This window comes from Balaenoptera musculus, chromosome 3 (assembly GCF_009873245.2).
Source record: "Balaenoptera musculus isolate JJ_BM4_2016_0621 chromosome 3, mBalMus1.pri.v3, whole genome shotgun sequence".
Lineage (NCBI taxonomy): Eukaryota > Metazoa > Chordata > Mammalia > Artiodactyla > Balaenopteridae > Balaenoptera > Balaenoptera musculus.
In genome coordinates this window covers 50,516,214-50,541,927 of record NC_045787.1, presented here as the reverse complement: position 1 = coordinate 50,541,927, position 25,714 = coordinate 50,516,214, and the positions used below count along the sequence as shown (strand labels likewise).

General features: G+C 35.5%; 1 protein-coding gene across 4 annotated transcripts in view; it reads left to right on the top strand.

Annotated features, from left to right (window-relative positions):
* Positions 1 to 25,714, top strand: part of ADAMTS6 (ADAM metallopeptidase with thrombospondin type 1 motif 6) — a 271,152-nt gene that overhangs the window by 211,499 nt on the left and 33,939 nt on the right. For all 4 annotated transcript variants that reach the window (XR_005019513.1, XM_036849413.1, XM_036849410.1 and 1 more), the window contains 3 exons: positions 7,952 to 8,115; positions 8,541 to 8,679; positions 24,347 to 24,476. Coding sequence is in view for 3 of the 4 variants with exons in the window: in XM_036849413.1 (XP_036705308.1) it covers positions 7,952 to 8,115; positions 8,541 to 8,679; positions 24,347 to 24,476 (433 nt within the window). In the remaining variant the exon portion in view is untranslated. The remainder of the gene's footprint in view (positions 1 to 7,951; positions 8,116 to 8,540; positions 8,680 to 24,346; positions 24,477 to 25,714) is intronic.

The window sequence follows — 25,714 nt, the reverse complement described above, 5'->3', positions numbered from 1 at the left end:
ATCAATTAGATTAAATTGGTTGATAGTTTTGTTCAAGTCTTCTACATTTTTATTTATTTTCTGCCTCCTTGTTTCAGCAAATATTGAAAGAATCATGTTGAAATCTCCAACTAGAATTGTGGATTTGTTTATTTCTCCCATTAGTTGTAAGGTTTTGCTTCATTTATTTTCAGAGTTTGTTATTAGGTGTATAGACATTTAAGATTGTTAGATTTTCTTGATGTATTGAGCATTTTATAATTATCATATGTTCCTCTTTATTTCTTTGGTTTTTTTTGTTTTTTTTTTTTTTTTTTTGGCTGTGTTGGGTCTTCGTTTCTGTGCCAGGGCTTTCTCTAGTTGCAGCGAGCGGGGGCCACTCTTCATCGCGGTGCGTGGACCTCTCACTATCGTGGCCTCTCTTGTTGCGGAGCACAGGCTCCAGACGCACAGGCTCAGTAATTGTGGCTCACGGGCCCAGTTGCTCTGCGGCATGTGGGATTTTCCCAGACCAGGGCTCGAACCCGTGTCCCCTGTATTGGCAGGTGGATTCTCAACCACTGCACCACCAGGGAAGCCCCGTTCCTCTTTATTTCTGATGATATTCTTTGACCCTCGTCTATTTTGACTGATACTAATCTAGCCACCCAGATTTCTTCTGATTAGTGCTTGCATAGTAAATTCTTTTCCATCCATCCACTTTTCACATGTAGGTGTTTCTGAACTTTAAATATGTTTCTTTTAGACAACATGTAGTTTGACTCTGATTTCTTGTTGTATCTAACCATCTTTGCTTTTTCAATTACAGTCTCTAAATGGGGGGCTTGCCAAACTTTTTCTGTAAAGGGACAGATGGTAAATATTTTCAGCTTTACAGGACATGAAGTTTCTATCTCAGCTATTCAGTTCTACTATTGTAGTGTGAAAGCAGATACAGATAATACATAAATAAATGGGTATGACTGTGTTACAATAAACTGTATTTACAAAACAGGTGGTGGGCCATAGTTTCTCAGCTCCATGTCTGGATCATTTATATTTAATGTAATTATTAAAATCATTGGGTTTAAGTCTACCATTGTGCTATTTTTCTATTTGTTCCATGTATTTTTCCCTTTATTCTCCTTTTATGTCTTCTTTTAGGTTTATCAAGTGTTTTATAGTATTCCATTTGGGCTCTACTAATGGCTTATTAGCTATACTTCTTTGTTCTATTTAATTAGTGGTTGCTCTAGAGTTTATAAAACGCATCTTTAATTTATCACAATATACCTTCAAATAATATTATACCGTTTATGTATAATGCAAGATGCTTATAACAGTTTATTTCCATTGTCTTCCATGTTTTGTGCTAATTTTTAAAAACACATTTTACTTTTTCATATGTCATAAACCCTACAATACATTGTTATTATTTTTGTTTTAAAGAGTCAGTTATCTTTTTTAAAAATTTAAAAATAAGAAAAATTATTTTCTATTTACCTACATATTTATTGTATCTGGCATACTTTCTTTGTGTAGATCTGAGCGTCCATCTGTATATATCTTCCAGTTTTTTCTCATTATATTTGTTTTCCTTTAAAATCCTTGAGTATATTTATAATAGTTGTTTGAGAGTTATTTTCTGCTAATTCCATAATTTCTGTCATTTCTGAGTCTGTTGCTTTTACTTGGTTTTCTTCATGGTTTGTACCACGTCTTCCCCTTTCTTGCCAGTTGTAGTAGTTTTTCATTGGATGTTGTACATTGTGAATATTTTTTTATTGAGAGTCTGGATTTTGTTGTTGTTGTTTTTTCCTTTAAAGAGTGTTAACTAACTTGTTGATGAGCTTGATATCTTTGAGGCTTGTATTTGAGTTTTGTTTAGGTGAGTCCAGAGTAGCCTTAATTCTAGAATTGCTCAGCCCTACTAAAAAGGCATGATTCTCTGCTGAATGCCCTAGTGGTTGAAACTCTCTGAATTCTTTCTCTAGAAATTTTTCTGCTTGTGGTTATCTAGTTTTTTGTTTTTGTTTCTGTTTGTTTGTTTTTTGGTGTTTTTTTTTGGCCTGGCTTCATGGAATTTTATCCTATGCATACATGGATTACTATTCAGCAGCAGATTCCCTCCTTTTACTCTAATTCTCTGGTTCTGCAAATTCCAGTTATCTTAGCCTTCCCAGTTTCTGATCTCTGTCTCCTTAACTCAGTGAGACCACCATCCTCTGCTTGGGTTCTCATGGTCTACACTGACAGAAAGTGCCTCCAGGCAGGAAGCTAGGGAGATTATATGGCTCACCTTGTGTTCCTTTTTGCCTGTGTCACAGTCCTGCACAGTCCTGGCCAATGTCTAAAAACAGCTGATTCATATATTTTGTGAGTTTTCTAGTTATTTATAATTGGAGGGCAAGTCCAATCCCAGTTATTTCCTCTGTAAAGAAGTGGAAATTCTGTTTATTTGATGTTTGATCCCTTGAGACAGATTTAGACTCTGCAGAGACCCTTATGAAATCTGGTTGAGTTCTTATTCCCCTTAAAATACCACCTCTTTTTCCTTAAATCTTTTAAAAATAAGACTATATCTAGGGCTTCCCTGGTGGCGCAGTGGTTGAGAGTCTGCCTGCCAATGCAGGGGACACGGGTTCGAGCCCTGGTCTGGGAAAATCCCACATGCCGTGGAGCAACTAGGCCCGTGAGCCACAGTTACTGAGCCTGCGCGTCTGGAGCCTGTGCTCCGCAACAAGAGAGGCTGCGATAATGAGAGGCCCGTGCACCGCGATGAAGAGTGGCCCCCACTTGCCACAACTAGAGAAAGCCCTCGCAAAGAAACGAAGACCCAACACAGCCGTAAGTAAATAATAAGTAAATAAATAAAATTAAAATTAAAAAAAAAAAATTCATTAAAAAAAAAAAAAGACTATATCTAGAATACATCTTTAGGTAGAATACCAGTATCATCAGGCTCCTCCTTCCTTTATTTAGGAAGACTCCTTTATTTTTACACCATAATTTTATATTCTCTTCTGCATCAGCAAGAATCAAAACAAAAATAAGACATCAGATGTTTTCCCTTTGATAATTCTTTGTCCATAATGCCACATCCTCCTCCCTTAGCAAATTCTTATTCAGTCCTTCTTAAATGTTTGGTGTTTTTCTGAACTACGTTATGGTACCAGCAAAGGTGAGTTAGGATTCCTTAAGTGAGTAGATGGGAAAATGGAAAGTGAGAGCTTAAATTGAAGGAGAATTCAAAGCTGCTAGAGGTTTTGTTTTTATTTTTGTTTTTACTGTTTCATGTGATACAGGCTCAGATGTCCTTATATAACCAAGTAATTTTGATGTTTCAAATGAGACAGACTATTACTGTGAGAGTTGAAAATAAAAAATTTTAAATACAAGACAAATTTAAGACTAAATAATCCTTAAATTTGGTTAACATGTTCTTATCTCAAAAGATTAATTAGATTTATTTTTGACAATCAGATGAATTTTATAACATATGTGAAGTCAAGAAAGTACAGATATATTTGCCAGGCAGATGGGGGTGGGGGGAATGAAAATGGTCTATACTCTTAAGGACAAGTGGCAGAGGTCCAGACAGTCAGAGACTCTCTGCATCCTGACCCTTTTAGTCCTTTGGGCCTGCTTGTTTATCTGGCCTGATAAAGTTTTTGAAGAAGCTAGCATACTAACAAAAAAATTAAACTGACGTGTTTGTCACTGTCAAAGCATGATAATCATTATCAAAATTATCACTCATTTATTTATAGAAGTTTTTGTATAGTAGTGCTAATAACCCTTTTTCTATCACATATTTTTAAACTTTTTTATATGTTTTTTCCTATAGAGGTTTAAAAAATTATGCATGCATATCTACTAATCTTTTTCTTTATACTTTCTGAGGTTTTGGTCAGGCTTAGAAAAGCTTTTCAATACCCCAATATTATTTTTTAAAAAGTACTCTTACATTTTCTCCTACCACTTTATGATTTAACTATGTTTACGTTTAAATATTTACCCATCTGGCATTTATTCTTTTCTCTCTTGTTTTTAAACTTTGTTTTTATTGAGGTAAGATTCAAATAACATAGAATTCAAACATTTTTAAAGTGAACAGCGTACTGGTATTTAGTACATTCCAAAATATTTTCATCACCCCAAAAGGAACCCGGTGTCCATTAAGCAGTTACTTCCCATTCCCTAGCCCCTGGCAACCACCAATCTGCTGTTTGTCCCTATAGATTTACCTTTTCTAGATATTTCTTATGAATAGATGCATAAAATATGTGACCTTTTATGTCTAGCCTCTTCCACTCAGTGTAATTTTTTTTTAGTCTCATCCTCATTGAAGCATGTATCTTCATTCTTTTTTATGGCTGAATGTTATTCCATTGTATTGTATATACCCCAATTTGTTTATCCAGTCATCCATTGATGGACATGTGGTTCTTTCTACCTTTGGCTATTGGGAATAGTGAGTGCTACTATGAACATGTATGTACATACATTTGTTTGAGTACCTATTTTCACTTCTTTTGGATATATACCTAGGAATGGAGTTGTGGTATCTATTCTTATATAAAGAATGAGACAAATTCAGCACTTTTTTTTTTTTTTTGGCCAAAAAGCTAGTCTTTTGTCTTAGTTCCATTTCTTGTTATCTTTCCTTTACTAATTTAGGATGCTTCCTTTGTTATATATTAATTCCCATATATACTTTTGTTTATATCTTAACTGTCCATTTTTTTGTATTGTTCTGTCCATCTGTGTGCCATAACACAGGTTGTTCCCACCCCATATTTGTATAATTACCGTTTTAATATTTGGACAGGAAAATCTGCTCCCTAACCCCACCTCCATCCCCAGTTATTCCTTTAGTCATAATTTCCCTTGGTAGTTCCACATTTTTTTTCCTATAGATAAGCCTTTCATTCCTTTCTATCAATAACATTATAAATACTTAATATCTTCTTGACATTCACATGGAAAATTACTATTTTAATTTGTGCTTAAGAAAATGGTCAAGAATCCCATCTCTACATCCAGCACAGCAACAGTACCCTTGGTTGAGTTTGCAACAGACTACTATCATCCAAAAAGATCTATCTAGTTTCTATAGGGGCCACACAAGTGAAGTAAATAGGTATATGGTAGAGACCACCACCACTGCACACTTTAAGACCTTATGGGTAGCATTCACCTCTGGCAATCCACACTCCCACCGCCCCCACTCCAAGATGCAATATTGTTTGTAGTTTACTGTTTTAGCTGGGGGAAGGAGAGAAGTTTCAGAGACTTCAACCTGGTCTTCCCCACTGGGATAGGTGTTATTTTACAGATCAAGAGATAAACGTGAAGGTTATGCCAGCTACCAAGTATACTGTTTCCATTTTAAATTCACGTCTGAGAGAAATGACCACTGACAGGATTCATGGACTCAGTGGACACTCTGTGAGCTAGACCTGGTTCAAAATTCCTTTTATTACTTTACTTCTACGTGCCCTTATCCTAAACAAGGGGCACCATTTGCCACTTCAGGTCAACTCAGTCCCTGTGCCCAACAGTCCTCAATATATTTGGATTTTCCCTTTCCCTGCTGGGGAAAAATTACCACTGAGTGCTGTGGTGTTGTGATGTTGTAGGATCCTATCTCCTAGTCACCCAGCCTCTGCTTAAGCTCAGTGGGTCTGGATCAGAAAAGTGCCCATCTCTTGGGCCCCTTGGAAGACTGTATTCTGTTAAATATCTCCATGACTGCTCCTGACTGCCATGCTAATTTGTTACTGTTTGTGATAACTGTGCCCACCTCCATTCTAATGGTTATGCCATGCCTCCTGGCCTCTAGTATGTTGGGATCATCCCTATTGCTGTCTGTGAGCCCAGTTCTGTAATGACAGTTCCAAGCTTAAAGAGAAGAGCATCTCAGTGATGCTGGTGCCTGTCTCACCAGCACATTCTTTTTTTTTTTTAATTAATTAATTAATTAATTTATTTATTTATTTATTTTTGGCTGTGTTGGGTGTTCTTTGCTGTGCGCTGGCTTTCTCTAGTTGCGGTGAGCAGGGGCTACTCTTCATTGCGGTGCGGGGCCAATTCTAATATGCTATTAGATTGCTATAATATGTTATTAGATACATATCTGGAGCGCAGGCTCAGCAGTTGTGGCACACGGGCTTAGTTGCTCCGCGGCATGTGGGATCTTCCCGGGCTGGGGCTCGGGCCTGTGTCCCTTGCATTGGCAGGCAGATTCTTGACCACTGTGCTACCAAGGAAGCCCCAGCACAATATTGTTCTAATAAATGGAAGGTCTTTCAGGCCCTTGTGTAGAATATGGTCAGCTGATAGGATTTTTGCCTTATATACTATATCCACTTTTGAATGTCCACTTCTGTGAACTTTTGATCCCTTCCTCTTCTCCCTGCTTCCACCTCCTGCTGATAAATGCTACCAGGCCCTGCAGCACCACAGTGCTCTCCACAACCATTTGGGAATTTTTATTGAAAGTCACTAAATCTATAGCTTAATACAGGCAAAACTGAGTCTTTACAAGAACAGGTTATTTCTCTCCACTTGTTTAGATCATCCTTGATGATTTTTATTAAAATTTCATAATTTACTCCACTAAGAGTTTGCCTGCCTTTTGATAGAATTATTCCTAAGTATTTTTATATTTTACGTTGCCACTGAGAATGTCCTCATTCAAAACTGCTTTATAACTGCTCTTCCTGATGTAGTAATACAACTGACTTTCATATATTGATTTTTATATCAAAACTTGCCAAACTTCCTCATTAAATGTCTTATTTTTCTATAATTTCTTTTAGATTTTTTACATTAAGATGAAAATTATATCATCTGCAAAAAAAAAAAAAATGAGTCTTTTGGCTCTTCTTTTCCTTCCTTATTGCCTTTATTTCTTTTTTTCCTACTCTGTTACACTACTAGCTAGATCCCACAGTCAATGGTTGAATAGAAGTGATGGTAACAGGCATCCTTAACTTTTTCCTGATCTTAAAGAAAATGCCTTCAACATTACATCTTTAGGTTTGATGTTTACTATACATTTTTGTTTGAGTGTTCTTGTTTGCCTTTTATAAAATTAATGAAGTTCATGCTTTCCTAGTTTACTAAAATTTCTTTTAAATCATATATGAATATTGAACTTTTAAAATGCTTTTTCTGCATCTATTAAGGTAATCATCTGCCTTTCTTCCTTTAATAATATGAAAAAGTATATTAATTGATTTTCTATTATTAAACCAGCATTGCAATCCTAGGATAAGCTTACCTTACTTCTGATGTATTAACTTCTATATTACTTTATGCCAATTGCTAATATTTTATTTAATTACTTACATTTTGCATGTTTGTTCAAGAGTGCTGTTGTTGCATAATTTTGATTTATTTGACTGGCCAGGTTTGAACATGAAAATGCTGGACTCATAAAATGAGATTGGACGTATTCTCTTTCTCTATCCTCTTGGAAGAGTTTTGTGAAAAACTGAAATTATTTTTTCCTTGAATGTGTGGTAGAACTACTCTGTACAAAGTTGTCTGAGTCTGATGTTTTCTTGTGGGAAAATTTTTATTGACTTTGAATCATCTGCATTTTTTGGTATTTTCTGAGACACTAATTCACTGGCAGGTGAATCACAGTACTTCTACTTTACCAAATTATATAGCATCATTATCTATGAGAAAGAATGTACTTACTGAATTTCTACCATCAGTGGCTGGAGATTACCAAATATTTCTGTTTCTGTGGTAGAATTCCTGGCACCTCATTAGAAATCACTTCACAATGTATATCTGAGTAACAAAAAATAAATTGTTGGTGTTGTCTGTAAAAAAAAAAAAAAGATTCCCATCTCTAAGTGGAAATAGATATTCATTGTACACGTCAGTGCAATTATTAATGAGTGACATTGTGGTAAATGAAGTTTCACATTTTTAGGTAGACAGTGATTTTTTTTTTTTTTTTTTTTTTTTTTAGCTTTAAAATCTGAAGGGGATGATTACTATATTAATGGTGCCTGGACTATTGACTGGCCTAGGAAGTTTGATGTTGCTGGGACAGCTTTTCACTATAAGAGGCCAACCGATGAACCAGAATCCTTAGAAGCTTTAGGTCCCACCTCAGAAAATCTCATTGTCATGGTAAATATGCCTTTGCCGCTTCATTTCTAATCTTTGTAATCTGCCCTGTGAAGTAGGAAGGGGCAGGCTTTATCATCTGAAATTAAAGTGGTGAAATTAAAGTAAATAAAGGTAAAATGGTATGCCCAATGGTGTAAAAGTCTGTGTAAAGTTAAGACCATAGTGCTCTTTCCATATGACTGGTCTTTTCAATGCCTGCTTGAATAATATTTTTATAACCAAATAAGGCAACTGAGAGAAATGGCTCCAAATTACCCATGAAAACAGAAGTAGAAAATTCAATATAACTGCATGTGTTCTAAAAGTTGTCTTAAATTTCCCTTAAGACTTACATTGTGACATTTTCTTCTTCAAAAGAAATAATAAATATCTGAATAAAGGCTCATTGTATTTTAATTATCTTCACCAGTTGTTTTCAATGTCAGGTTCTGCTTCAGGAACAGAATTTGGGAATTAGGTATAAATTCAACGTTCCCATCACCCGGACGGGCAGTGGAGACAATGAAGTTGGCTTTACATGGAATCATCAGCCTTGGTCAGAATGCTCAGCTACTTGTGCTGGAGGTAAGACACCCACTAGGCAGCCCACCCAGAGGGCAGGATGGAAAGCAAAACATTCTGAGCTATGCTTTGTGTTTGCTAAAGAAGCTAATTGGAAATATTTCTTGCAGGTTTGCTTCAAGCTGTAATTTAGCAAAAGAAACTTTGCTTTAATTATATTATATTCCGTTTGTTTTTAACCTCATGTAATTTGTACAGATTTGTTGGTAAAATACATCTTGGCACAATGAGTGTCTCTGCTGGTGCTTCTCCCAAGACTATCTTGAAGGTGGGCTGTTTGCTTTTCGTGAACACATTCTTGGTAAAGAACATCAAGAGTTTTAAATAAGAAAATGAGCAAGAATCAGACGGCACAGATGTAACGTCTTGTAATGGGGGATGAGAATGTATGTCTGTGTGCTTGTGTGTTTGTGTTTGTGTGCTTGTATGTTTCCCACAATCCTATTCAAACTCCCTTCTGCAGCCATCCAAGTTAAGGGGCTATATACTGGGATACTACAATAATTACTGGTGTCTGGGTCTCTGGGTTAATGGTGTTTGCAGACCCCATGATAGTCCCTCAGAGAGGTAGCTGCTAGGCGGTGGTTGGTGATGTGTTGGTTGTCCCATGTGCGTTTTTCATGGGTGCCTTTTCCCCACAATTTACTCTATTCCTAATCCTCCTCCCTCTAGTGGCCACCAATGCAATTCTTTACCTCTGGCTGGGAGAGCAGGACAGTTGGCTTCCTTCAAAGCCAACACCCTTGCTGCTGCATGGACTGGTGAGTAGAAGTGCTGTGCAAGCAGCATCTTCCTTCTCTCTGGAGACTAAATGCATCGCCTCCACCGTACACCTTGGTCCCAATAGGCAAGGAGACAAAACCTATCCCTCAGGCCTGTGCTGGACTAGAGCACCTCACCATTCCGAAAGCAAAGATTCAATTTTGAATAGTGATATTTAGAATGGGAGAGATGGAACTAAAGTGAATCATCCCATTTTACCCCATATTCCAATATATGACCTATTTTTCCTTTCTGAACCTCTCAGAAACACATGATTTACATGGACTTCATCCTATCTTGTCCTGTACTCACTGACTCTCTAAACACTTCTGATTCTCAAAGCTTGAATCAGAGAAATTATTTTCACAGAAGTGAATAATCACAATAATACATTCAGTAATTTTAGACTCATACAAAATTAAATCATGGATAATCTCCAACTCCAACTTAAGTAGTAAACACTATGCAAAAAAAAGCAAATGAACAATAATAATGTTTTCCTCCTGTGTGAAGTGTCATGAAACATGGTTATGTGTAATCTGTGGCATATTTAAAAAGATCTCTAATTCCCATCCGTTCTATGTATGAAATGGCTGGTGATTTATAAAGTTTTAAAAACTATAGGGCTTTACTATTTCTTTTAACAAAATAAAGGATATTTGAAATTAATTGTTCAAGTGAATGCCATTATATTATATTATAGTGGCATTTATATATATATATATACATATATATATATTTCTTTGTTCCAATTAAATTCCTTTTTATTTAATCTATAAATTAACTTTCCCCTTTTCACATACCAAAAAGAAGTCTTCATGATAACAGTAAATACATAATTCAGGCCCTGAGGTAAGGTGGGATAAACTTATTAAAGAAGAGTCAAAATAATTTAAAGTTCAGGAAATCTAATGAAGTAGTCTAAATGTCGAGGTTGATTAGCTTGGAGAAGAGAAGGCTGAGGGAAAGTATATTATGATAGTATCTTCAAGTATGTGACAGAATGTTGAATGGGAGGTTCTTAGTGCCTGTTCATCTTTGTACTGAAAATTGCTATATTTGGGGATGGTTTAGATACAGTCTTGTCTGAGGCCAAGGAGGGATTAAGTGAATTCTCAATGTTCCTTCTAACTCTATTCTTTTGTTCAGAAAGGAGATAGTGCAACAAAAAAGGGGTGGGGGAGAAGGCCAAGAGAACTGAATTTAGAAGAAAAACTATGATTTTATTAAAGTAAGGAAGTATGAAAAATCTGAATGTGTGTTATTCTTTTCCATAACACTTGTATTGAGAAATCATAATAGAAGAGTGATTTCTTGTGATGGGGCATAAAACAAAAGAAAAACAAGGAGGGAGCAAAGCCCCTGGAAAGAGAATTTTCTCTTTATTTTTTATACTTCTTTCTTCTCTTCTGGAGCTACCAATCCTAGATATTTGAGGTGGTTCTGGGAACTGTAATTCTGCTCAATTGTGAGTGAAAAGCCTTTATAAGGCCATTGCCTTGTTTGGAAGAGAGATGTACAGTGTTTGAAAATCAGCAGGCATAGTGTGATGAGCTGCATTTCTTGGTAAGTGGTTCTCAAAGTGTGGTCCCCGAACCAGCAGCATCAATGTCACCTGTGAATTTATTAGAATGCAAATTTTGGGGCCCCATCTCAGACCTACTGAATAGAGTCTCTCTTTGTGGGGCCCCAAAATCTATGTTTTAACAAGTTTTCCAAGTGATTCTGATGCTTGCTTAAGTTTGAGTACGACTGGTCTTGGTTAACAGAGAAACCGAAACAGCACTCTAGACACATAGAATCCATGTCCTCATCACTGGAGTCTATGCATCTTTCTAGACTCATTTTGTATCTAAAACAATGTCTGGAACATACTAGGAACTCAATAAATGCTTACAGATAAGTGAATGAACAAAAGGAATTAATTATTTTGGCAATTATATATTTGTGTTATTCTTTCCAGTGTGGGAAATGAGAGTTTAGAATTGTTATTTTTCTTGTAAGGTGGGGCAAAGCAATTGCCAGGGAAAGATAGTATAATTTTGATTGTATTCTTTTGTTTACTTTGAATAGGTTGGAAATATTTCCTAGAATATAGAGTACAGATATCAATTATTGGAGTTATTCTTCCTACACATACCCCCACTTCTAACCCCAGGTTCTTTAAATACAGGAGGTTTAGGATTGAGGAAAGGAAAATCCCTTAGGACTCAGGAATCTTGATCAAAGAGAGAGCCAGAGTCATCTGCTCAGTAATGGTAAATGGAACTTCATCTGTAGTTAGGGAATCTTTCAGGAAAAAGTCACTTCTTCTCAGTTTTCACTCAGAAACTAAGGATGAATACTAACGTGTGTTCTTAATTGGGATACTCCACTCTCATCTTTCCAAAGTGGTGCTAGGTATCTTGAGACTGCCAGAACTTTTTAAAATGGAAAAAGAGGGAACAAGAAAGATCTCAAAGAACTTTCTATCGCAGTCTCACAAGACTGTTCAATGTTCTCACGACCTTTGGACTTTGAGTTTGGGAGCAATGTTGATATTTTCTCTTACGAGATCTTTTAAGATAAGAAGTTTTGAGATTGTTTTTCTGTTGCTTAGCAGACCCAGTGACAAATCTAAGACTGCAGGAAGCACTGCTAGTGATTCAGTCCAAGAAATGGTCTTTTCTCTGAGTCAGTGCTGACACACTTCCGTAGCCTGAATAAGAACATTGAGATGCTGTGGAGTGTTGTCTTCAGGATAAATGTGATTTTTAAGATACAGTTATGACTTTTCCTTTGAGAGAATTAAAACTTGACTATTTTCTGAACCATTGTTACTCCCACTAGAGTTTTGTTTCTATACTCTGTAATTAATCTGACTCCTAAATTTATATACTACTATTGTATTCGTGATTAATGTGTTGATTGATAAAGCTTGGCTAGGTAGTGAGAACTGTACTATTTTAAAATACAAAGCTTTAGGAGTTTTTTTAAGTAGTAATTTATGCCGATATGCCTTTGCACTGTGACTTTTAAAGACTGAAAAAATAATGTATATTCATCTTTTGATTTTAGTTATATATACTCTCTTTTTAGTGATGTTTGGCTAGATGTGTGGTTTTCAAGTTGTAGTGTGCATCAGAATCACCTGGAGGGCTTGTTCAAACAAGATTGCTACGTTCTGCCTCCAGTTTCTGATTCGGTAGGTCTGGGGCAGACTCCAAGAATTTGCATTTCTAACAAATTTCCAAGTGATGCTGGTGATACTGGTTCAGCAACCATACTTCAAGAAACATTGGGCTAGATACTTAGATTTCATAAAATAAATGTCTATTAAAACAAAGTGACATATCCTTTAGGTAATAATCCATATTACAGTTATAATCACATTACACCTAGTGTTGTTAATGATAAATGGTTCTAGCTCAGCTATGTAATGACAAATAAAACTTTACAGTTTATGAAACATCTTTTGGTGCCCTGTTTCATTTGCTCATTCTCAGTAGCACCATGAGATAGGCACTGCTGTTGTTATTCCTGTTTTACAGATAATACTCAAGTGAAGTAACACTGAAATCAAGACTTAGAAGTCTAGTGATTTTTTTTTTTAATGTAGCATTTTCTCTTGTAATAAAAATGGTCCTTTACCTTGAAGAGAGCTTTTTCATCAGTTGACATCATCAATAGAGCAACATGATATATTCCCCACTCAAGAATTTCTCCCTTACTAGCTTGAAATTTCATTTTTTCAAATGCTTTCCCTAAAGCAATGATTCTCAGTTTTGGCTGCACATTGGAATCACCTGGGGAACTTTAAACAATTTTGACGCTTGGGCCCGCCCCCAGAGATTCCGATTTAATTGCTTGGGGGTATGGCCTGGGCATCAGATTTTTAAAAGGTCCCTAGGTAATTCTAATGTGTAGCCAAGGTTGAGAAGTACTGCCTTTGAGGCTAATTGAAGGTTTATTTAGTATTCAAATAATTTACATTCAGATGCAAATACCTCTGGGAGCATTACTAACTCACATCTCTGTTATTAGTTGGCTACTAGTTGAATGCAAAGGTTAATGGGATTTAGGTATAAGCATCTGGGGTGGGAAAGTAGCTAGGGACATCAGAGAAGGGAATGAAAAAAGTGGTAGAATACCAATTAATTTCATAATTTTGTTCAGTGTGACCATTGGCCTTGGACATGCCTTTAGAAAGCTTTTTTGTAGTTTAGTTTATTTACATGCTTTCTTCTTTACCTGATGGATCATTTATAAGCAGCTAATTAATGCTTTCAAAACTGACTGAAATTGTGCTAAATATCATTTCTTGGCCTTTTGGCTAAGATCAAGTGCAATTGTGCTAAACAGATTTTCCAAAATTCTTTCTTCTCATTTCAAGTTTCTGTGGTACTTAGGGAGCTAAAATGAATAAGTGGTTATGTACTTAACCAACTTTAATTTAGACTCACAAGTCAGAATATGAGGCCCCTGTTTTAACTCAACATTTGTGAAAACTGATAACAAACTTTTTTTCTCTTTGTGACTTATAGTTGTAATCAGAGAAGGCCTTTTATTGTTTTAGGAAATTGTTGTTTTTGTTAGGGAATGAATTTTTGCAAAATGCAGCAGTATTCATGATAATTTCCTCCCCTATCTTTCTGGATGTGCTCTCATTTCCCACTATTCAAACCATTCCCCTTCCACCCCCACCCGACTCCCCGCCCCCCCGCAACTCCTCCTCTTATTTAATACAACCCTTAGGCTTTAAAGCAAAACTTCCAAAACCAATTAACTGAGAGTTGATGCTGTACTGTTGTACCTGTTCTGTTAGGAAAGAAACCTTAAGGATCCTTTAGTTGTGCAAAGAAAGGTCAGAAATACATATGTATTTTCATGTATTAGTTTTACATTTATACTGTAAATATACAGTCTTTGTCCTGCAATCAGTTCTACTGACACTTCTGATTGTTTTTTGAACAATCTTCAAATTGTTTTTTCTAGGCTTTTCTTTCTCTTTGTGTTGAAGTACAAAAAATTGCATACCAATTTGGTCAGGTTTCTGCTGACAAAGGCATCTCTCTGCTAAACATTCATTGCTTAGCAGCTCAGGGGAAAAAAAAAGATAAGCTAAAGCTATGCTTAGATGGAGGACTGGGAGGGGGAGACAGGTTTATTTTTAGAGGCAATTTTGATTTTGTTTGAAGATCAAAGAGCACAGATTTTTCTTACTTATACAATGGAGTGTTTCAGGAATGTTTCTGATCAACTGTCTTTGACCATTTAGAATGTTATCATTACTTTTTCTTTTACATTTACATAGCCTAATTAATTTTTATTGTGTGTTTGACGCTCAAATTTTATATAGATGCTTGTTTTATTTGTTATTCTTTTTCTTCCCTGGATGGCATCTTAAGCCTAGTGTGGGGTGTGTGTGTGTGTGTGTGTGTGTGTGTGTGTGTGTGTGTGTATAGCATATAAATTTTAAAAAGATTTTCTATGTTTTTCCTCTTTTTAACTAGGGCAAATTCTTTTTATTTTACTTTTTGTGGTTTCACCTGGCTCACCTGGATTCTTATACATATTGAAACTGGTTTCTACTCTAAGATTTTTAAGATGCTTTACATAGTTTCCAAGTACTATTTTATATTTTCCTGATTTAGGGCCATATTTTTCATACCGCCCCATAGTACCCCAGGACACTACAGCAGACTCACAAGAGGCACTGCAGAATATTGTACGTTTTCAATGGAAACACAGTGACACGGTCATACACCACACAAATTATTACTATTGAGTTGTTTGGACCTAACTACTTAATAAGTGAAACTCAGATTTTTTTTTTTTTTTTTCTGCCTGGGAGGGCTGTGAAAAAAGTACTGGGACACTAAGAGTACTGTGAACCAGGAAAGTTTGAGAACTCTTGATTTCAAACGAGTGTCCGTAAAGTTGGATAAAAATTAGTCACCTAACTTCCTTTCAGTAGATGGTGAACTTCATTTCGTAAGAGGAAAAAAATGCATATAAACTGCTTATTCAGCGTCCTGGTAATGTTCAGAGTTTAAAAATGGAGACTCTTCTGCACTTCCATTAAGAAACTAGAGGTTTTGAGTAATATGTAAATTTCTCCTTCATATCTGTATTAAGTATTTCTTCTGATGTGCCCTCCTGAATATGCTTCCTTCCTCTGTCTCTGTTAGTTCAGTTTCAGGTTAGTGGGTGATTAAAGAGAAAGAAAAAAGAGAGAAAAGAAAAAGAAACTATATATTTAAAAGAGCCCCTGATAGCAAATTCTCCCTTGCAGTTTACTACCTAACAAGTTTATGTAATAATCCACACTATTCCACTTATTAATAATAGACTTTTCAAATTATTTTAATGAATCTATCATGCAGATTACCTGGCCCCTTTAGAAAGCTGGATATTTCTACACTGTTTCTATGGAAGCACTTTATGTTAATGTTACATATTTTATTGTTTTCAAGAATGATACAACAGAACTATAATTGTGCACTTAAAAGTACGGTTAAGTCCATTCTAAAATAACAATTTTAAAAAGTAATTATTAGAAAAATATAATGCAGTCTTTTTGCCAGTACTAGTATCTGACTGAAAGAGAATAGCTCTCAAAGTACCAGATAAAACAAAGGCAAATGCTTTACATATTCACAGATGTCCTTTTAATTTCTTTGCTAATTCTAACATGGCTAACATATTTAACACCACTGATAATGGTCAACTGACCATTAACACGTATTGCAGCTTATAAAGGACATATTCACTTAACTTGGAAAGAAACTCAAAGTGGAGGGGGTCCCAAAATGGAACAGAGGAAAACAAAATTCAATTGTTTTTCAAGTTTCAAAATAGACTTGATTGAAATTAAGTGTGAAAGACATTAATAAGTCAAATCTTATAACTGTTTGCTTCACTTTGATTTAGGAATTACCATCCAAAATTTACTTTCAGAGTTAAGTAAAAGATACCAGATGGAAATTTGAGTTTGAATGATTAAAAGCCCTTTAGTCATTGTCATTTCTTTCCCTTTGAAGAAATACAGTTATATAATTAGTGTTTAAGAAAAATTCCCTATAAAAGATATTTTCTGTGTGAAGTTATACTATTGTTTGAAACTATGAGGGTCCTTTTACATTTGGTTCCTCTATATACCAAACTTAGACATAAAACAGATCACTGTGATATTTTTAATGATACAAGTCCCTTGTAAAACGTGACTTGAGTTTACAAGGAATAAAGATTTGCATCAGCTTTGTTCATTATTCCGTAATTTTCTCTTTGGTCTTTGAAAAATAAAATATTTGTAAGACTAGACAATAGTCTGTCATTGCATTGACTGTGGCATTCCCCTATTCACTCTCTCCCATCATCCCCTTCTTTCAGTTCATTTTCATTGTTGAGAAGGAAGAGTACCCTTTAACATATGGGATTAGTTGTACCAGGCATCAGAGCAGGACACCTGTGAACATCACAGCTCCCAAAAGCCTATGCTCTGTAGCCATCAATTGCACCTGGCTCAGTTCTCATGTAACATGCCCTTGAGAGGGCTACTCCTCTAGGTAAACTCATGCTCTTGGCTGGTTCATGGTTTGGAAGTTAATATGTTTTTTCTTTCATTTGTCTCTAATAATTATTTCTATTTATCTTTTTCCTTAAGTATGTAGTTTCCCCTATAGAATACACTTTTTAAAAAATTCTTTGAATTCTCCTGTGTATTTTCAATATAATTTAAGCTTTCTAACTTCTTGTAAAAAATTTACATATGAAAGTTTAGTTTGATACCCTGACATTTTTTACTGTTTACCCTTGCATATTGTGGCTTGCATTTTCTCTAATGTTAAGATTTATAACTGAGGGCAAGAAATCTGTGCTAACCTAAAACATTCCTCCTAATGCTGTTTTCCTTCCTCTTCCATTTCATTTCTGTTGCTTTAGAGATTATATTCTTCTCTAACATGAATAGGGCCTGGATACATCTTACTCACTGAAAAACTTGGGTAAGGCTGAAACCAAAGTTTAAGTGCATTCCTATTGTATTTATGGTCTATGTGTCACAGGTCATGTTTCACTTCACTGAAATTTTGTCCCAAATCTCATTTTTGACAATCATAACACTATGCATCTTTACAAGGTATTATGCATAAAATACTTTTGGAAAAAATAAAACTTCTTATAATGATAAGCATTATCACTCAGATTTTATAGGATATTATGATATTATTATTCCCATTTTTTATCTAAACAAAATTAAGATTTTAGTTTAAAACTATACAGCTTGTTTATGATTGTGTCCTTGTTATAATTCAAATCTGAAATATTTACTCTTTGGTTCCAAGAAAAGGATTCTATATATAATTAAAGAAAAGCTTCTTTATTGGTAATAAATCCATCACAATGTGTGGAAGAAACTCAAGACCTCCTTGTACTCCAGCATCATTCCTCTAAAATGTTTAATGAAATACCCAAAACAAATAAGCTCCTACTAAAGTTCATGGAAATTCCTTTTTAGTATAATATGAGTTAATTCTTTATATTAGGAAACTTGTCTCTACAAAGTCCTATTTCTAGTTAGTGTTCTGCCTCTTGACATGTCTAACCCCTTTGATACGTACCTCACGCTGCTAAGAAATGAGACACTGAAACACGATGCAGAACCAAATGGAATCTAACAAATGCCTGTTTTCCAGACTTATTATTCTGTAAAGTACAGGGGAAAAGCAGACCTAGAAGGGGGGAAAAATGAACAATTGAATTGTGGAGGAAAAAAGAAAAGACAACTTTCACAGAATTTTGGATCTGAAAGGAACATTAGAAATCATCTAATTTTTTGGTCTCATTTTACAAAGGAGAATGAAAACTTGCCTTAGGTCATTTACCTAAACTGCCTAGAACTCAAAAAGAGGTAGTTACTAAACATGGCAGAAGTCAGAGTGAGAAAAAAATATCGTAACAAGATAAAGTGAAAGGGAATTACATCATAGACATTTGGCTATGAGAAGAGTTCTTAAGATCCATGAAGATCAAGGAAAGAGAAATCAGACAGCAATATAACAAAATGAAGGAACTGTAAAATTAAAAATATTACATCTGAAAGTGCATTGTTATATTAGATAAGGTAGGTTCCATAATATAATTATAATGGTACTTGCCTTATCCCCTCCCTTCATTATTAATGTAATCTCATTGAGGTCAAGTCTGTCTCACTCATTTTCCCCCTTATGATAATGAAAACCCATGGCTTAGACTTAGTAGGAATTCAATGAGTTAAGTTAGACCTTTCCATGGAAGAGATTACTGTTAATTTATAATGAGTAGTCAGAATTCTCTCCAGGGATAGAGTGATTTCAAATAAATGCAGTATATGCATGCGCCACCCTACTTTACCATCACTAAACAGAGCTGCTCTAGAAAAATATTTTTAGAGCTGCATTTTCCTTTTCTTAATCCTGCTTCCTTGGGACATTTAATTTTGCTTAAGACAGAAGGGAAGACACTGGAAAGGCAGAGAAAGAAAACCTTTGGGAGATAAAAACTAGCAGGAGGCTCTTGAGAAGAAGGAAGCAAATGGGTGGAGCTGATTGGTACCCTGATGCCAGCTGTTAGATCCAAGGCAGATGGGCTTTGCTCTGCCCTACAAATGCTTATGTCTGGCCAATAATCACACAGCACAGCAGCCAGATTCCAGCCATGAAAGGCAGAGCAGAGAGACATTTTTTTCCTGGCACTTGTTGCTCTCTGGATGCTATCTGCACTGAAGATTTAGATTAAATTAATGTTGTTGGCCATATGCTCTGTATACTGTGGTTATATAGTGTTGTCTTGGTTGCTAGCTACTTTGGAGGCTGTGGTTAAGCAAATTGTTGCCTTAGCCACCAACCACATTTGTACTGTAAGCTCTGACTTATTAACTTTTTCCCCCCTATTCTTCAGAAAACTGTTTCTTGTGTAGATAGGATGTGCTTTGCCACTAGGTTAAATTATCTAGATGTTGATTAAGCCCATCAATCCCAAAGTTACACTTTTCCTTTCTTTCTTTCCCTTACTGACCTACATGTAGTTATAGACTGCTCACTTACCAATTGAGTCGTCTAGGACTGAAATGCTGGTTCTTATGAGTAGATTTGAGAAGACCTAGAAGATCTTTCTCTTGCCCTTAACCTCTCCCACATCCTTCTTGGTTTAATACATATCACTCTTTCAAATGAGATTCAAGTGGTAATTTCTGTGCATTAAGTGCCCTCTCTCTACTTTTAAAATGATGAACTACCCTGAGAAAAGCAATAAATTGCTAAATATTGTTACACATGAACTTATTAAATGATTTAATTATCTGAAAGAAGAGAGATGGGACATGAGAACACTGAGCAGCTTATAAGAAGAGTAGAAGAGGGACTGAAAAGGAGGCAAGAAATGAAGAGGAGGAATGGTCTCTAAAGTCTTCACTCAGGATTGGCTCTGCAGCTGCTGAGCAAAAGACCCTATATTCTTGAACCATCACCATTTCCTAGAGTAAGCACAACAGATGAAGGACTCACGTGCAGCTTGGTGGACTTCTTGCTCATTTTCCTATGGTATATGCTACTTCAAAATACTAAATGCCATTTCTTCACGTGTAGCTTGAGCAGTGATTCAAGTTGGGTACTCCTCCCTCCCACTGGACAACAGAACCTTTGATAGGCAAGGAGATCATCTGTAACTTTTAACTATTAGCAGAAATTAAATATAAGATCTGACAAATTTAAACTTCCAGGCTAAAAATAAGAGTTACATTTCCGTGTTAAGAACCATCTTTGGGGGCTTCCCTGGTGGCGCAGTGGTTAAGAATCCGCCTGCCACTTCAGGGGACACGGGTTTGAGCCCTGGTCTGGGAAGATCCCACATGCCGCGGAGCAACAAAGCCCGTGAGCCACAACTACTGAAACCCGCGCGCCTGGAGCCCGTGCTCCACAGCAAGAGAAGCTACCGCAATGAGAAGCCCACGCACTGCAACGAAGAGTAGCCCCCACTCGCCACAACTAGAGAAAGCCCGCGTGCAGCAACGAAGACCCAAGGCAGCCAAAAATAAATAAATAAAATAAAATAGATTAAAAAAAAAAAACCATCTTTGGTATCAAAGAACCAAAATGGTAAGCAAATTAAAAGACTCTAAATAGGATACACCCATTTTAGAGAGTTTAAAGTAAATATATATTGGTAATGGCATCTTTGTACTTAAGTTTTGTAATATGAAACCATTAAAGTTTTTGGGTTTTTTTTAAGCATGGAAGAGGAATTGCGTTTAAAAACAGAATTGGTTATAGAATTTGCATGCCAGTAACTTCAGGTGTTTAAGAATAAAATATAATCAGTGCAATTTTAAGTTTGACCAATTAAATTCTGCAGAACACCTGCATATCTCCAGGGGATATGGGTACTAAGCCACCAGAATTTTGTTTTTGATTAGGCATATACTGACTGGTTATACGGACATTTTATGTTTTGGGTTATAAACCATACATCTTTAGATTTGAAAGCATAGTGGTTTTGTGTAACTGGATGTAATTATTCCTGAAAGGGTTTAAATCAACTTCTTAGCAATGTTTTACAGATTACTTTAAAAGAAGCTATGTACAAGAGGGTTGATCATATAAAAAGATGCAAAACTCAATCATTTCTCTTGTTGACTTGGTTTAGATTATTTCCAGTTGATCTGTATTTTCTAAAGCTAAAAGCTGCATTTTCCTTAATCCAAAAGTATGTGTTGAAAAATCCATCCAATTAGGTGCATTGGTTTAGAGAGTTATTCTGTTGCTGCTGATTTAAAAAGAAAAAAAAAAAAAATTCTGTAAACCTGCCAAGTGTGGGGGTAAAAGTTGGAAGGAGATTTGTGCTATTGAAGGGAGATAGTTCAGCATTTTAGGAAGGTTTGGAATAGATTACTAGTATAGTCAGTTCTCGAGTGTGAAATACCACACTGTCTAATATGACATTTTAGAAGAAAATTAATAAAAGATGAATGCAAGGAAAATGCATCTTTGTAAAATACAGTTATTTCAGCTGCTTATTCAAGGACTTTAATTTTCACTTCATAAAAAATAGCATTCTGGAATTATGAAGGTGAAATGTACCCCCAAATATCCTAAATTCTAGTTTTTAAGAAGTCTGAGAGGCATGACAAAATTAAGTCAATTTGTAATTCTCAGCACTTAGCTCAATATCTCATAAGAAGTACAGTGCCTTGTATTCAGTAATTATTCTCTATTGAATGAATGAATGAATGGATGAATGAATGAATGGATGCCAACCATATTTAGCTGGCATTTTTAGTTTGTGTACTATGTAATTTTAAATTAATTACTGGATCCCACCAAAGAACAAAATAGCCTTAAAAATAAAGGTCCAGAGCAAAGATATGAGATTGTGGATAATTTTTATTTTGTTCTTTCTGGTTTTGTGTATTTTCCAAATTTTTAACAATAAATGTTATGTAGCTGAATTTTTTCAAGATCATACATGGCTAGAATTTATCTTAAAATCAAATGTAAATCTTACCTCTAATAACTAATACCTCATCTGTGATTCAGAGGCCTTGCTTTTATATTAAAGGCTACTTTTAAAAACTAATGTCATTATAACCAAACAACATTTCTAAGATTTTTAAAGGAAGTAGAATTTTATCTTAACCTGTAGAAACTAAATTGATGTTTCTGCCACTGATATAAAACAATATCAGTTCCATTTTGTAGTGTTGGAAATGTTTATCCTCCCTCAGAATAATAAAATAAAAATAAAAAGTTTATCCTTTTCTGAAGAACAACCGAGATACTAGCTTGAATGCCAACTTCCTTATTGCAAGTTTAATCATATTTTTTTAGTTATTAAATGTATTTATAAAAGTTGGCTGAAGTTGTAAATCCTTTGTGTAAGTGGATGTTTTGAGTCTCCCCCCTCCAAGTATAATCATATTTGAATGGTTATTTAAAAAAATAACCATGCTAACCTATAAAAACAGTCCCCTGCTCCTCCTGATAGGAGCAAGTATTGAACCCAGGTAGATGGCTATTCTGAGCCACTGTGGCAGTGGGTGTTGAATCCTATGACTAATAATAGAGATTTTTGTCCAGGTGAATCACATGGACTTAGTTATCTGCCCACTGGAATGACACAATGAGGAGATATGTGGTGAATACTGTGGAACATCTGTGAATGGGTCAAAGCTATGCCTGATGTGAATCATTCTTCCCTCAAAAATCTAAAGTTTAATAGTTAAAAAATTCCAAACTGTTGTCGCATAAACTGAGATATTTGGCCTATTCAAGGGGTTGGGATGGAATGAATACAGCACATACTCTGAGACATTTTGCAAGTAAGTTGTTTGGCTATATTTTAAACCCCTAAATTTAGGAAAACCAAAAAACTTGATCAGTAAGAGCCTTGGGTCACTGCAAGTAATAAAATATACCTTCATCTGCTCACCACCATCATGGAGGCTATGGGACTTAATGGTTTTCTCCATCAAGGAAAGAGATTTCCCTATCTTTAAATTCAAAGTGCTTAGTTAGAAGTGTGCAAAACATGATGACTGAGGTACTCCCACCTGCAGATGTCCCAGGATGTTTAAAGGACCTTGGGGAAGCATTTGGTGCGTAGCTCTTTAGGTGACAGTTTCCTTCACTGAATGGTCCTGTTTCACATTGATTTCCCTAATTTGGGGTCAAGCTCTTTTCTTTAGGGCACTACTAAAAGCAACTGAGAAAAAAAAAAGAAAAACTGAAGGTTTGTGTGGGGCTAGGTAGGTATGAAGCTGTAGTTGCTTGGATACTGCTAATGCTGCTTTTATAACTGGTTCTAGGTAATTTAGCCTACCGGGTTATAGAGATGGGGTGGGTGAGTAGGGGGATAGCTTAGTTTGTGCTTTTATTTTCAATTCTGGGAGTAAGCTGCTACCTCTATAGGATCTGGAACATTTAACATTGTCTTGTAGATTGACTTTTCTCTGAGACCTTGATACACCTATCTTTGCTTCTTTTGATTCCTCCACACTGAAGAGAAAATGAATCTGCATAAAGTCTATTCACCAGGCATGTTTACAGATAAGAGTGTGTTTGTGTGTGTCTTCGTATTTTGTGAAATGTGAGCAAGGTGTGGTGGATATCTTTGCCAATAAATAATAAACATATATTTAGAATTTTACAAATTTTATGAGAATATTTTTAGCTGTGGCAAACAGGCTACATAGACCAATTTTTAAGAATGAGATAAGTATTTTGTAAGTTAATATTTGATGGAATATGTGTATATCTGTTTGCCAGTGGTGTAATCAACAAGGGCCGACTCTATCAAAGCAAACAGATTACTGATGGGTTGCAGTCCAAAGAGGCTCACTGCAGTCTTTAAATTCTAGACTTTGTGGGCTTTCAGAGAAATAAATCTGTAAATGCAAGGGGAAAAAATGAAATGTGTGAATGTTACGTGTTCCTAACAAAGACTAAATTGATTGGATTTGTCCTACAAAATATTAAAAAGTAAATTTGTCCCTAATGTTTTGTTTTTACATAGATATACGACCATTGTTTTGCACTGAAATGTATATTCATACATTTTATCTGATGATATTTTGGGAAAATAAAGTTTCTTTTTTTAAAGGAAAGCATGAAGAAGAATATACAAATGGGAATACTAATTGTTTAAAATTACCAATAGTTTCTTTTCTGAACTTGAAAACAGTTATGTTTCTAAATATGAGAACAATAATTTTGCCTAAATTTGCAATATAATGACCAGGTCTTCTCTCCTTTTTAGAGGAGCAGTCAAGTGTTTCTGGAACAGATAAGACAGCAGCGATCCAGTGAGGTTGATTCCCCACAGAGGAAAGCTATGCATACCTAACTTACTGGAAGGTAAACTACTCTTCAATTAATGATGTCCTCCTTTTCTCAAGGTGTCCAAAGACAGGAGGTGGTCTGTAAAAGGTTGGACGACAACTCCATTGTCCAGAACAATTACTGTGACCCTGATAGTAAGCCACCTGAAAATCAAAGAACCTGCAACACTGAGCCCTGCCCACCAGAGTAAGTAAGAGAAAGAAGTGAGAATTATTTTCTTCAAGTGCAAAGAGAAAAACATGAGATATTCTTATTTGGAAACATACATTCATACGATATAAATAAATTAGGCTGAGAAAAGGGGGTAAAACATCACAGAGGGTGGAATTTTGATTCCTGTTTATCCACAGGACTTAGTAATTAACCCCTTTAAAGCAGGAACTTCAATAGGTTGATCCTGGCATAGTGTGCTGGCAATTGTCATATTTCATTAATTCTAAAGCACATATCATTTGCATTTTAACATCTCTGAAATTAGATTCATTTTGCAATTGATGGTATCTTACAATAATAATCGGCATTATTTTTCTTTAATGGTACCTAAAATAATGGTATCTTAGATCCAGTAAAATATAGTAGATTGGCGTGCAGTCCTATCTTTTCCAGATATTTATCCTAAAGGCTTAAAGACTTTTTAAATGGTTTAGAAATATTCTGTAGTGGAGTATCAGTGCTTTAATTTGCTGACCCAGTTTTAAGTTCTGTCATCCTAAGGCATCCTGTCTTCTGAGTGTAGAGTACAGGCCTAGAGGTGTATTTTAGTCCCTTTCTGTTGATTAATGTAGCAATTACAACTCACTGTAAAGGGAGGCACAAGAAGAGAGCCCATCCATCTTAATGATGACTTTTAAAAAATTTAAACTTAAAAATATGAGACCTGCTATCAGTGGGCCACACTGTATAATCTGTAGGAACAGAAAGTTTTCTTGTTTGAGCAAAAGGCAATAATTATGTGAAAAAGGACAGAGATGCTGAGTTAATCCTGAAAATACTGATCTTTGTAAGGATTTTGCCTGATTGACAATGGCAAGACAAAATATGTGTGAATGGCATTTCATTCTTGTTTGAGAAATCAGAGTAACCATTATCCCCCAGATTAGCTAATTATCCCAACATGAAATTGATAAAGAAAACGAGAGTAAGCAAATGAGATTATGTATTCCAAGCTCCCTAGAACTGGAGAGGAAAGCTCTATAATGAAGTAATCCTTTTTCTAAAAGTGGAGTCACAAAAATCTGGGACTTACAATGGATAAAGAATGCAGGTCCCTAATATGGTTAAAGCAAGATGCATTTCTTGATATTTGTTCCAAAATAATAATGCCTTTGAACTTTCAATATCCAAAGTCAGTGTCTGCCTGAATGTTTTAATCTTAAAGGGAAATACTCACTCCTAGTCTCTTGAAAAGGTTTAGGGCAGTGGCT